The 14,569-nt window shown below is 36.3% G+C and overlaps 1 protein-coding gene across 2 annotated transcripts in view; it reads right to left on the bottom strand.

The window, feature by feature from the left end:
• The window catches only part of CCDC50 (coiled-coil domain containing 50), a 79,393-nt gene that overhangs the window by 16,196 nt on the left and 48,628 nt on the right, over positions 1-14,569 (bottom strand). For both annotated transcript variants that reach the window (XM_074329519.2, XM_019712621.3), the window contains exons 5-7: positions 12,590-12,707; positions 7,623-8,147; positions 277-392 (exon numbers count right to left, since the gene is read on the bottom strand). In XM_074329519.2, the coding sequence (XP_074185620.2) occupies positions 277-392; positions 7,623-8,147; positions 12,590-12,707 (759 nt within the window). The remainder of the gene's footprint in view (positions 1-276; positions 393-7,622; positions 8,148-12,589; positions 12,708-14,569) is intronic.

Genomic DNA, 14,569 nt, shown 5'->3' with positions numbered 1-14,569 from the left:
TTATGGATCTATGATATCATTAGATAGTAAAATTCATGCTAAATTTGCAGTTTTAGGGGTTGATTTTAAAGGTCTGGAACTGATTAATCCATTTTGCATTACCTTCTATGGGGAAACTGTGCCTCAGTTTTTGAACGTCTCAGAACCTGAACGGTCTTCCGGAACAGATTATGTTCGAAAACCGAGGTACCACTGTAATGCCTATTACATAATCTCAAGAATGATCCAATTCACAAAATACCTACTTATTCACCTGAATTATTAAAGTTTGCTCACCAAAATTTCTTCTTCTTGCAGTTTTCTGGCAATTTCAGCATCATACCATTCCTGATCCCTGTGGGTCACTCGTGATGGAGTACAGACAGCTTCTTTCATCACTCTCGGCTTCATTCCTAGAAAAAAACTCAATGTAATAAGGCAGCCGAGTTTATTTTCTGAAAAGTTGCAAAATTTAAGGTAAATCTTTACATTAAATTTACCTTCCTTTAGTATCCAACACTAACAATACTGCCACCATTCCAAAATTCAGTGGAGGCTGCACTTGAAATAATTTTTTCCCGTGGGCATGGAAGTGGTGATGCAGATAACCCACACACTTAAAGTAACCCATCCAAACCTGCCTGGTAAAATCCCCCCTCTCACATAGTTTTTCAAGAACAGGAAATCAGGCAAGGAACTGTGAGACTTTTGTAAAATAGGAAGTGGAAAGAAAAAGAAAAAAAGGTTAAGTCACTGAAACAAAGACAGCTTGAAGAAAAGAAAGTTACAGAGCTGGAGTTTTAAAGAGGCTAAGCTGTGAAGACTGGAGGAAATGAGAAGCTTCCTTCCTTTGCCTCAGCCTTGCGCACATCTCACTTCAGAGGGACAGAAAGAGCAGCATGTGGGAGTTACGCACTTGTTAGCCCTCACAGGGCTTCTGCTCTGTCCTACAGCTTTGATCAGGTTCATACTGTTGCTATTACAACTGTCACAGAAGATATAACAAAGGAAGCATCAGAGAGCGTGATGACTTCAGAGCTCCACTCTTCTGAGAAAGAACACGGGGGACTGGTAGGGATTTGGGGATTTTATTTTGAAATTTTATATGCAGCATAAATTCCTTTCATAATTTTTAATTAAGTGGTAAATGCTAATGGCCATTTCAAAATTGTGTATATTTCCCTCTTTACCCTTTATAGTTACAATTATTCAAAATGTGAATGCATTATATTCAGAAACAATAACAATACAGTGAACAAGATTAACCATCTGGAATAGTGACTTTCATTAAACGGATTACTGAAGGGAGAAAGAAAATTTTCTCCTAATTGCCTCTTTCTTTATATCAGTGGTGCTCAACCAACCATGGCTATATATTTGAATCATTTGTGGTGTTCAAAATAAACATAAAAATGTTTCACCCAAACCCCAGGGATTCTAATCAGTCGCCTGGATGAGACCTGCCTTTAGCAGTTTGGTTTTTTTTTAAATCCTAACAGTTGATTCTTATTTGCAATTAGCATTAGAACAAATGGTTTAGTTGTTTTATCTCCATCAAAATAACCCTACATTAGAACAGTTTTTATCAAAATGCCTCACTACACTTATTTGCTTGCTTTAAACAAAAAGAAAAGATAAGGAAATACAACTAAATTCTGGGCAAATGAAGAGAGTTTAGGTTATCTGGTGAGGCCTTCCTTTGTAGAGCTTTAAACTTAGCTTTGCAGTAAATCCAAATGCCACAGAACTCATTTTCCTTTTCCACACATACAAAAAGACTATTAAACATGGTTTTCTTAGCTTCAGGACAATTAGTACATGATTACCCATAATACAGAATCCACTTCAACTTCACATCATTTCTAGAGCTACTGAATCTTATGCCAGGCAGGGCTGGTATTAACTCAGATTTCTGAGCAATCTGGACAGTCATGAAGCAGTGGCATACTCTCAAGAGTAGACCATATTTAAATGGAGTATAAACCTCCCTGAGCTATGATTAGTGTGGCCATAGCTAGAAAGAAATAGTTCAGGGAAAATAAATGAAATTAGATACGGAAGTTAGTATTGGGCAAAGTCAGTGGACAAGAGAGGTTGCTAGATCGTATTCCGATCTATAGAAAAATGACGCTTAAATAAGCAGCCCAAAGCCCAGTTGAGAACCATTGGAAAGATCACACCTGTGCCTTGCTCCTTCTATTTTGCCATCCAGTGAAAGAAACAATATAGTGTGATATGTTCAGAATTCAAGATACTAAGTTGACTATACTATTGTGCCTTCTACTCTATACCACAGAATTAACTGAGAAAATATTTTGTTTTAGTATCTATTAAAGACACTTGGAAGGCATTAAAATGCAAGAGTTTTAACTGGTTTGACAGGCTGATAAAATTGTGACCTCTTTGCAGTTAAAAAGATAATGATGCATAGATAATGGAACAGAATAGTGAGCCGAGAAAAAAGCCTATAAATATATGATCAACTAGTTTATGACAAAAGAGCCAAAAATATACAATGGGAAAAGGATACTCTCTTCAATAAGTGATGTTGAGAAAAACTGAACAGCCATATGCAAAAGAATGAAATTGAACCACTATCTTTCACCATACACAAAAACTAACTCAAAATGGATTAAAGACTTGAACATAAAACCTGAAACCATAAAACTCCTAGAAGAAAACATAGGCAGTCAACTCTGTGACATCGGTCATGGAGATGATTTTCTGGATGTGACACCAAAAGCAAAGGCAACAAAAGAAAAATAAACAAGTAGGACAAATCAAACCAAAAAGCTTCTGCACGGCAAAGGAAACCATCAACAAAATAAAAAGGCAGCCTACTAAATGGGAGAAAATATTTGCAAATCACATATCTGGTAAGGGTTTCATATCCAAAATATATAAAGAACTCATAAAACTCAACAGTAAAAAACAACAATCTGATTTAAAAATGGGCAGAAGATCTGAACAGACATTTTCCAAAGACGACATACAGATGGCCAACTGGTACATGAGAATGTGCTCAACAGCACTAATTTTCAGGCAAATACAAATCGAAACCACATTGAGATACTACCTCACACCTGTCAGGATGGTTATTATCAAAAAGATAAGAAATAAGTGTTGGTGAGGATGTGGAGAAAAGGGAACCCTTGTGCACTGTTGGTGGGAATGTAAATTTGGTACATTATCGAAAACAGTTTGGATGTCCTTCAAAAAATTAAGAAATAGAGCTACTATCTGGTCTAGCAATTCCAATTCTGGGTATTTATCTGAAGGAGATGAAAACACTAACTCGAAAAGATATATGCACCCTCATGTTTACTGCAGCATATTTACAATAGTTAAGACATGGAAATAACCTAAGTACCGACTGATGGATGAATGGATAAAGGAAACGGGGCATACCGTCATGTGCCACTCAACCACGGGGATATGTTCTAATGCACTGTTAGGCAATTTCATCATTGTGCGAACATCCCCGAGCGCACTCACACAAACCTATAGCTCTTGCTATACAGCCCACTACGCCCCTGGGCTGTATAGTACAGCCTACTGCTCCTGGGCTACAAGCCTGTACAGCATGTTACTGCACAAAACAACACGAGGTTAAATCAAGCACAAGAGAAAATGCTGCAATGAAGACATGCAATAAACATGAGCTGTATGAGGCTGCTGCCGGCGTGTCAGGATATATTGTTTTACAGCAAAGTTTCTTCTTTTAATAAGTAGAAAGAATACACTCTAAAATAACGATAAATAGTATAGTAAATACACTAAACCAGTAACATAGTTGTTTATTATCATTATCAAATATTATGTGCCAAACATAATTGTATGTGTTATACTTTTATATAACTGGCAGTGCAGGTTTGTTTACACCAGCATCACCACAAACAGGTAAGTACTGCTTTACATTATGACCTTAAAGATGGCTACAATGTCACTAGACAATAGGAATTTTTCAGTTCCATTATTTTCATTGGGATCATCATACATGCAGACCGTCACTGACCAAAATGGCATTATGTGTCACATGACCATACATATACAATGGAATATTATTCAGCCATAAAAAAAGAATGAAATCTTGTCACTTGCAACAATATGGACAGACCTTGAAGGTATTTTACTGAGTTAAATAAATCAGAGAGCGACAAATACCATATAATCTCTCTTATATGTAGGGAAAAAAAACCGCTCATAGATACAGAACACATACTGGTGGTTGTCAGAGGTGGGGATGGGAGTGGGGGCAAAATAGGTAATCTTAATAGGCTGTCAAAAGGTACAGACTTGCAGTTATAAAATAAGTCATGGGGATATAATATACAGCATGCTGACTATAGTTAATACTGTACTGCATATTTGAAAGTTGCTAAGAGAATAGATCTTAAAGTTCTTATCACACACACACACACAAAGTTGACCAGACTTACTGTGGTGATTTCACAATATATACAAATACTGAATCATTAATGCCATACACTTGAAACTAGTATGATGTTGTATGTTAACTATACCTCGATAAAAATAGATAGAGAGAGAGGGAGAAGAGAAAGGAGAAAGAGGAAAGGAGGGAGGGAGAGAAGGAGGGAAGGAAGGAGGAAGGGAGGGAGGGAAGGAGGAAGGAAGGAAGTTAATATATCCTTAGGTCCCAAATATTTAGAGGAAAAACAGTTTATTGAGCTCTTGCTATACGGTATCACTGGAACTTGCATGTCTCATAAAGAGAAAATCTCCGTAGCCTCTTAGAATAGGCTAGAGTGACAGGACTGCTCACTCAATGTAGTACCCCCTGTAGCAGAGATGACAAGAGCTTTTGTAAGTATGATCTCTCTTATATGTAGGAAAGTATGTAAGGATGAACTTCAGATAGTGCAGTCTATGGCTGTCATTACGTAAAGTAGAGATGCTTTTAAATTTTTAATAAGACAGTTAACTGAAGAAAATTAACAGAATGGCTATCCTCGTTTCGGTAACCTAACCATAGTCTAGAAGCTAGCTTTCTAAAAGATCAGGTGAGCATATTTTCAACAGTTCCACATTCATTTCTTAATCTAATTCTTGCTTGTGTTTTCTGTTCATCATTCTCCAGTATGAGGACATAAGACTTCCTCAATAAATAAAAATAAAACTTATCTTTAAATAAATTCTGATAGAGTAAGGTAAATTGTTAAAAGTACTGGTATTCAAGACAAATTTATCCCAACCTTGGAATAAGCTAAAATGATAAGACTTGGCACATTGCAAAAAGAGTATTTTGTAATAGGCCACTCTGATACTTGGGGAATGTCACAACAGAAAGATACAGAGTTTTGTGGCTCTGAGAATTTGGAAGTTAACCTGCACAAAACTAATAAGGTGATAATGATTTAACAGCTCAATAGAGAAGTCACCCTCAAAGTTGGCATGGTTTTACTGCCCTTTAGGAAGTTAACCAATTTTATATTTAATTTAGCAATTTTATTTTGCATTGGTTTCTGAACTCCATAAAATCCTGTCCTGCAAATGCTGATAACTCATTATCTGTCATCCTGCTAGTTTCCTCATTAAGTTAAAAAAAATGTTGTCCTATGCTAATAACTTTAAGAATTTTGCTGTTACAACAGCAAGAACAGACACCAGTTTCTAGTAAATATATTTTACCATAATCCTCTCACTTATTCCAGGGGATCTGCAAAATCCAGCATACAGGCTAGGGAGGTAGAATTTGTAAAGTAAGTTAAATATAAAATTACAGACACTAGCAGTTATGTTGTAGGCATGTCAGTACCTGCCTAACAACATTATTTTTTCATATCCTTGTGCTGGTAGAAGACAAAAACAAAACATTTGCTTACAACTCCAGTAGTCGGTTCTGTGAGTCAGTGTTTAGTTTCATATTAGTTTCACCCTTCCTAAGCCTTTTTAAGATTCCCTCAAGTATAACTGAAAGCCATAAAGGTTAACTAGCCCTCAGAACATACTTATATGGTTAGATTCATAGTATCAGAAACATAGGTGGCATAATCTCCATTCTTCCCCCAAACCTTTAAGACTCCAACATGTCCTTCTAAATCTGGATACAGTATAACGTACTCAGAAAGCCTACTCCAAATAGATTATATCACTTCCTTCTCTATGCCCCCATAGCTCTTTGTTCAAACTATTCTCTAATTTGTTTACATACCCCTCTTTGGGGCTTGAGTTATTAACCTTCTGAGGCTTGGGTCCAAGCATAAATCCCCAAACACAAAGCCTTGAGGCAAGAATATTTGTGGCAAATACTCAGTATGGCTTGCTGAACTGAATTTTCATTTTCTTTATGAACAAGTCCTTTAATAACTTAAAGGATTAACACAATAGGGAGAAGCAACTAAATCAACCTGAATCTGCCTCCTAGACACCAGTTTCCAGACCAGAAGTAGAGGTTGGCTGGGCAAACAATAAAGAAAATAAGAACAGATGCCTCCTTGGTACTCCTTTCCCAGTAACCCTTGCATCTCTGTAAAACCTCAGCAAGAGTAAAATACAACCAGGGAGGTAAGTATAATCTAATCAAAACACCCAACAGAATAGGGCTATGACTTACAGTGGTACATCCACAAGGCTTTCAAATAAGAATAGAGAGAACTATTACTGTGTCAGTGATGGACTTCAGAGTTAAGCCTCAGAGATGCCAGAAATTTGAGGCTTAAGTCTAACATTCTCGTCATTTCTATACAAGTACAGGTATACCTCAAGAGATGTTGAGGATTTGGTTCCAGACCGTCACAATAAAGTGAATACCACAATAAAGCAAGTCGTAATCTTTTTGCTGGTGGAGGGTTTTGCCTTCAATTTGTAAAAAATGCAGCGTCTGTGAAGCACAATAAAGTGAAGTGCAATAAAATGAGGTGCACCTGATGAGCTTACCTGAGGCTGGCACTTCAGAACACCAACTGTAGCGTTAGAGTTGAAGAGACCATTAGGCATAGAAAGTCACTTAAGGCAAGGATTTTCAAACTTGAAGTATACGTAAGAATCACCTCCAGGTCTAAAACAAGCCCAAACTGCCAGGCCACATTCCAGAAATGATAATATATGTGAGACCAGAAATCTGCATTTTCAGGAAACAAGTTCAGCTGATTCTGATGAAAATGGACCAACGCCCACAGTTTGAAAAACACTATGACTGCCTATTCAATCTCTCACCTTACAGATGGGAAAGATAAGGTCAAGAAAATCTGGCACTTCTCGCTCCGCTGGTCTCCTAGTTAGGCAAATACTGGAAAGGCAGTGTCACCAGATCTTCTGGGTTCACTGAACTAAAATCAGAAATTCAGGAGCTTTGATTTGGTATCTGAATCTCTGAGGTATGGTCTTGGCAAATGAAGAACTGTATCTGGGCACCTTCACTGCAATCTGAGGCTGGAAGAACCTTGTAAGGAATCAGGGTATTCTCTTAGAAGACAGAAGGGGAAAGGTGCGAGTATTTTCTTTCTTCCTACTCACTTGAGATTAAGTAAATACTGTGTGCAAATTTTGGCTCCAGGATTTATTTCAAAGGCATGAGCACAAACTGGAGAGAAAGAACAGGTGGCCTGAGATGCTTATTAAATACATCCGTTTGTATGTAGATACACGATACCAGGCCTTCCAAGGAGACTGTCCTTCATTACCTGTGTCATGGAGTTGGAGCCGTTCCTCGCTCTCTGAGAAGGGAGGAGTCCTGGGCCTGTGTTTCCTTTCTCTGTGCTCACCTTGCCCACGCTCCCTCCCATACACAGCTTCCTTGCACTGAGTCCAGGCTTTTGGAGAAGACTTCGGTGAAAGTCGGTCTTGGTGTCTGGACACTTTTTCCCAATTCCGAGTTCGATGGCTACCGGTAGCCTCCCTGTCATCAAATTCCGTACTCAGAAGCACCTCACCACTGATCCTGGGAAGAGGAGGTCTCCGCGGCCTCTCAGGACCACACCGTTTTCTTTCACGCTGCTCAGTGTTAATTTGGGGATCATCCCTCACTTTGCCCAAGCTAGAGGACAGAGATTTCTCTGATGAATGACGCTCTTTCAGTTCTTCCAAGTTCTCCAGTGGATGTTTGGGTTTCTCCTTTCTGTGCTTCACAGTCCTTTCATCATTTTGGAGTTTACAAGGTCTTGAGAATCCAGAACCCAGTTCCCTTGCCCTCCTTGACCGTGGCTGGTCTGAGTGAGGTGGAGGAACGTGAAAGACAGAAATGCAGGTTAACTAAATGAGAGCATCAACTCAGTACATGGGTGAGACACGGCCCAAGTTAAACATATTTCAAAATGGAGACGACTTTTTCAACTTAAATTGAAAAGAAGGGATGGGCATTTACTAGAAGAAATCTGGGTATATAGCAAAAAAAGTAAAAAGAAATAAATAAAATTAAGTCAAATAACTTAAATTTGAAAGAAAAGCTTGATCACGATTAGGAAGAGTTAACAAAGTACTTCAGTATTTGCCAATAACAAAAATTACAGCCATTAAATGTTAAATTATACTTATAAAACCAATTTGAAATAAGTATATGGGGGAAAAATGGGAGTTTGAGGGAGTCTCATAATACAGAAAAACTAAGCTTTGTGATTCCAGTCTGAGGTTTTTAAATACTCTTCTTGGAAATAACAATAAATCAACATCAGAATGTTGATAGTTTCCATGTAGTTCAGAGAAATGACCCACGGATTTTAGTATTCCTCTATCCTTTCCCCTTAGGTAGCCAAAGCAAACATTCCCAGCCATGTTGCAGTTCAATGTGGAAGATGATGAAGTAGAGGAGAATTTTAAATGAGTAAATGAGCCTGTTATCTTTGGATAATTCTGCTCCCAATCTTACTTGAAACTCGGAAGAGGAAAAAAATAAAAAGGGATGCCATAATGGAATACATAAAAAGGGCTCATTTCCTAAATTCATTTCAAAAACTTTATGATACTCTATTGTTTGTACAAAAATACAGTATGTGCTAAATACACAAGTCACTAAGTTTAACACAATGTTCAAAAGCAACACGTCACGGATGCTTTTGTCAGGTCTCACTTAGGCACAAATAAAGGAAGTATATTAATACACACTTTGCAAGAGTGTACTTACTTTAACATTTCTAAGACTTTTAATACATTTTGGAAATAATAAAAAGAAATTCTAGTTCCGTGGAAAATTGCTAAGAAATTTAGCCACGCTACATTGCATTTCAAACAGCAACCCTAAATTGATGGGCTTATAAAGGAAACAAAGAACTATACATTTGCTTAGTTGTTAAGTTTTGTTGGGACTTTTTGCTTTTGTTTTGCTTATGGTTTGTTTGTTTGTTTGTTATTGTTCATCTAATAAAGGAATAGAGGAAGGGGAGATATGCGCTAAATGAATCATTGATGCCATAAGCTTCTCAAAAACTTCATGTTGTTTCTTCTTGAGTTTTCCAGAAGAAAAGGAAATTTGCTTCAAAGATAACATATAAATTAAGATCTGTCTTCTAAAATGTCTGTAAAAGTATTTATCTTAACCATATTTATGGTTAAATTTATTTTTTACATAACAGCAAAAGTGAAACAGAACAATTACTCTCTGTGATAAAAAAAGATCTACTCTTTTAATCAACTATTAGTTTAAGTGAATCTTGACAACTGAGAACCAATTGACTACTGCTGTGAATTAATACAATACTGACCAGCTACTGAAATGATGCCCACATCCAGGGAACAATGATTTACAGTGTTAATACTAATGTTCCTACAGAAGGCTGCATGAGTGGAGTTCGCCTTTAAGTCCAGCAGAAACAAGAATGGTTTTGTTTTAGACATGAATTTGTGAAGTTATGATTGTTTTGTTGTTGTTGTTATTGTTGTCTTTAAATTCTTTCTAAAAAGTTATTTTAGGAAATTGTTTTGCAAGAATTAAAACAGCTGTCACTACATTTCAAAGGTGATGGGAAAAAATATGTATTGTCTAATTCACTTGCCGTGATACCTTTAAACCTGGGAAAGAAAAAAATTTTTAAAAAAGACAGGTGGGATAATCTGTCTGTACCCTTTAAAACCCCATCCAGTTAAGGACTGAGACTTGAATGTTTCTTGAGACCAGTTATTTGGCAAATATAATTAACTTCCCTACAGCCAATATACGTACATATACATATATACATATATATATATTTATATACACGCATTTTATTTCTGTGCCTCCATGTTTTTCTTTCAAAATAAGATGATTTTTGTTTAGATATAAAAAATACTGTTATACACACATAACATTGATATATATATATATATATAAATAATAGTATTTTAGAATTTATAAATCTTCACCAAAATTACATTATTTGATCTTCTCAACATCCAGGTGAAGGATATATTTTTATAATCTCCATTTTCACAGATGAGAAAAAGGCTTAGAGTGATTATAGCAGATAATTTCCTTCACATTAAATTGTTGTAAGTAAGAAATGGAACTTGACCAACATCTTGACTCCAAAGCCCATGACTTAAAAAAAAAAAGCAAAAAAAAAAAGCACTAATATGCCTAAAATAAGTGGCTTTGAAAGAAAAACATGGATTCACAAATGAATCAGCTATACCATTTCAGTTGATATAAATCTGACGGATGTTTTGGATAATTTCAAATTTGTTGAAAATCTATAAATGATCATTTTTAAAAGATTGATTTATTAAATTTAAGTAAAATAAAGCTGAAAAGCCCACTTCTGTAATAATATACTGTGATTATTATGTAAGTAAGGCAAAAATCATAGTACATAAGCACAGAGAAGTACAATTAAAGAACAGCCAGCTCTCATGCGTTGGGAAAGGACCACTGCAAAGAACACAAGCACTGCTTTGTAACTAGGAGCTCAATTGTGAAGTGGTGTCTGTGGAACGCAACTTGTGTCTAACTCAAAGGCATTATAAATGAAGATCACATGCTTGGCTACACATCATCTCTCAACAACAACACAACTGAAGAAATTCTAACATTTACATGCATATGCATATCTAAGCCCCCTAACTCCAAAAAAGTGGCACGTATGCCACTAAGTTTACAGACGAAGTTGACATACATCTAAATTTTTTGTTTGTAATTTTAGGTGTCCCTGAAAATCCACTGAATTCTTAACATAGTCTCCTGTCCTAGAGATACGAAATCTGGGTGACAGCACCTGGTCAAAACAACCAGGTTTAAGTTTCAATTCAAGTTGGCACAAGGTTTTAACAGAGGAAGTTTAAAATTAATACTTCAGTGTACTTCATTACTTGCCATCCTAATGGTTTTATAGACTTAAAAGATTAAAACAGTTACTTTTATTTGCAGTGAGCATGCCTCCAGAGCAGAATTAAAAATGAAAACACCAGACCACATTTCTAAGATTTTAATTAAATCTGAAGAGTAACTCTATCTTCTGGTCTCTAGTATAGCATAATACGGCAATAGTTTTTTTTGTGTGTTTTTTTTTTTGAATGATGTAATACATGATTGCATTAGAAAACCAGCGTAAGGAAAATGGGTATCAAAAAAGAGCAGGGCATTTTACATATGGAAGACGAACACAGCAAGCAATAAACGGAATCAACCTGCTTACTAATGATGGCACAGAGCTGAGGTCTACTGATGACGAGAAGTTCAGGACAACAGTGTGACTGGGCAAGAATGTACCTAAACTGTAATAATCCTGTCATCTACATCTATAGCCCTTTCATTCCACTCATCCAAGACGAGCACTTACTTACCTTTTATAAGAAACAGAGAAGCAATTGATAATTAGTTAGTCTGCAAGGGCCTTTGAAATCATCGACCTTAAAACCTTTTCTCTCTAGAAGCGGCCTTTAGGTTTTATTTACTTGCTATCCTGAGTACGGTCTCCAAGCTGAACTATAATACTCATACTAGAAACTATAGAAATGTCTTTCCTCTGACAGATCTTCAAAAAGGACTGAACAATACTTGCAAATACTCGTTTCCCAACACACTTTTAAGATAAGGAACCACCACCACCACAATTGCCACCACCGTGCTATCACCACCACCACACTGCAAAAGCAATCACTAAAGAGCTACTTTGAAGGAACTGCTTTCCCTCAGAAAATTTTCTATATGGTAATCAAGTAGCAAAGAAAGCATCAAGAGCAAAAAAAAAAAAAAATTAACAGAGAATCCTAAATTTTAATTTTGTCATCAGCAGGCTAAATCACTGGCCTATTTTTAAAAGACAAGAAGGGGAAAAAAGCTTTGTTATCCACAATTGATGTATGCTGTACCTTCTTAATTATCTGTGCCACTCTGCTGCTTCAAATCAGTAGTGCCCAGATTTCTTTGAGAAAAATCAAGCCCAGAGATGCATCCGCCCTTTTCCACACCCCCATCTATGTGCTTAGAATGCAATAACAGCATTCCAAGTGGCGCCAACACAAATATGCATGCCAAATCTCACAAAACCATATTCAAGTGTTAACAGCCACAAAAATGGCTCTGGTCATCCAACTAAGGAACAGATGAATTCATTAGATTCAGACAGAACTCGGTGACAAATCTAAATGGGCCTTTACGTCACTTTATGGACAAATTTAAAGAAGTGTCTCACGGTTGAATCTAAGGATAGAGTAGGTCATGATGTAAGAACTGCTGTGTTACCTCCATCTTCATAATAGTAACTTTCTCCATAAGCACTGGATCCAGAGGACTCTGGAAAGTGTTTCTTTCGCTTTTTCTCTTCCTGTAACTCCTTTTCTTGCAAAAGGCGAGCTATATCCTGCAAAGAGAGGGAGAATGGAAATAAATATTACCAGAGCATGAACAAACTCCATACAGTGACCCTGCAGGTCAACAGGCCCACATTCCACTGCTAAGCTTTTGTGGGCAGCCTCTGTCTATGGCTCTGCAGACTTTCTGGCATTAAGCTCATGCAATTCAAATGCCACAGATGATTGCTCAACAGGAGTGGCACATGACCCAGAGAGAGAAAGGCTTTCTGATTAATTGAAACTTAAACCTAACTCAATCTGAAGACATTCAAGCCTAGTGTTCCTAAAGCTGGTCATACAACAGAGTTTTTAAAAATTCATATTTGTGGACCCTTTTACCAAGATGGTGATTCGGTAAGTCTGAGTGGGAAAGAGTGCAGTAATCTATAAAACTTGACAAACTGTATTTACAATTTAACTTTAAAACTTTTTAAAAGAATTTTTCAGCTGATCCTGATTGCCTTTGAGGACCACTGTCTTCACTGAAAAAGAGAAAACAGTCTTCCTCCTGTCTCCCTCCTGCTTCATTTCCAGGCAAGTTTTTAGTAGTTAGTGAGTGATGAAGAACATTCTGACCCTGTCCCCCAAAAGATTACTACCCCTTATAAAAACAAAGGTGTATACAAATAACTACAATGCAGTTAAATAATAAATGCCTCAAAAAGAAGGTCAAGATGTCTATGGGAGTACCTAAAGGAAGTATTATTTCTGCTTAAAGGAATTAGTGTACAGCTTTGCATCTGTGTTAGGTTTTGAACAAAGAACTGGATTCCAATAGGCAAAGTAAGGAGAACATTATTGGCAAAATTATGAATGTTTTAATGGGCATCAATTTAAGGAACAACCAATAGTCCAATTAGAACACAAGATGCAGAGTGCTGCAGAGATAGCTGAGGTTAGAAAAAGTATAAGGCTGAATCATAAGCATTCCTTATAGATAATCTTAAGTCTGGAGTCTATGATATAAGGGATAAAGAGTTACTAAATGTTTTGAGCTGAAGAGTGACAGTGTTCTGAATTGGAAGATTATTTCTATAAAATGGCATATAAACTTTATTCCAATACACTGTTTTGGAGAGGAAATCCATAGCTGTCACCAGATTCTTAAAGGCTCATACAAATACAGAAACAATACTCAATGGTGCAAATAGTAATAACAATCCTAGGTAGTTTAAGGCGCTTGCTTCTTTATATTTAAAATAAGGAATACAAGAAACACTTAAACATTAACAATTTAAATTTTGAAACAAGAATTACTATGCTTCCTTTTGCAATCTTCTGATTATATTCAAAATGAAGAAAATATTAAGACTACAAAGCAAACCTAAAAAAAAAAATTCATATGAAGAAATCAATTTCTTTCACATCAGTGTAGAAATAATTTGGATGCGGAGGCTAGGTAAATTAGCAATGATTATTCATATACTCTGATTTTAATGTTCATTGAAATAGCCTTACAAATTGGACTTTATATTTAATAAATGTCTACATCCAAACTTATAAATACACTATTAACATATTGCCTTTAACTGACTGATATGTTGGAAGCTCCTCATAAAACTGTGTGAAAGGTGTGTGTGTGTGTATAATTTGATAAATCATCTATTAAAAAGCCCATGTTATAGTGGACACTCACAAAATGTTGCAAGAATAAGAGGTAAAGAACATAATCCTACTTAACACAAACGTAATTTTCATGCAAAGAAATCTGAATTTCTAACACTTCGATTAAAAAAAATCCCTAAGCCTGAAAGTTCAAGCCAGAGATGCTTTAGCGACATTGGGAAAGAAATATTAACTATTAAAATGAATTTCTTTGAGCTTCAAACCTTTATCTATACAATGAAGAGTTTATTAAACTACTCAATCT

The sequence above is a fragment of the Rhinolophus sinicus genome, chromosome 17 (assembly GCF_057876585.1).
Source record: "Rhinolophus sinicus isolate RSI-liver-muscle chromosome 17, RSI-T2T, whole genome shotgun sequence".
NCBI lineage: Eukaryota > Metazoa > Chordata > Mammalia > Chiroptera > Rhinolophidae > Rhinolophus > Rhinolophus sinicus.
This window is presented reverse-complemented; position numbering and strand designations above follow the sequence as displayed.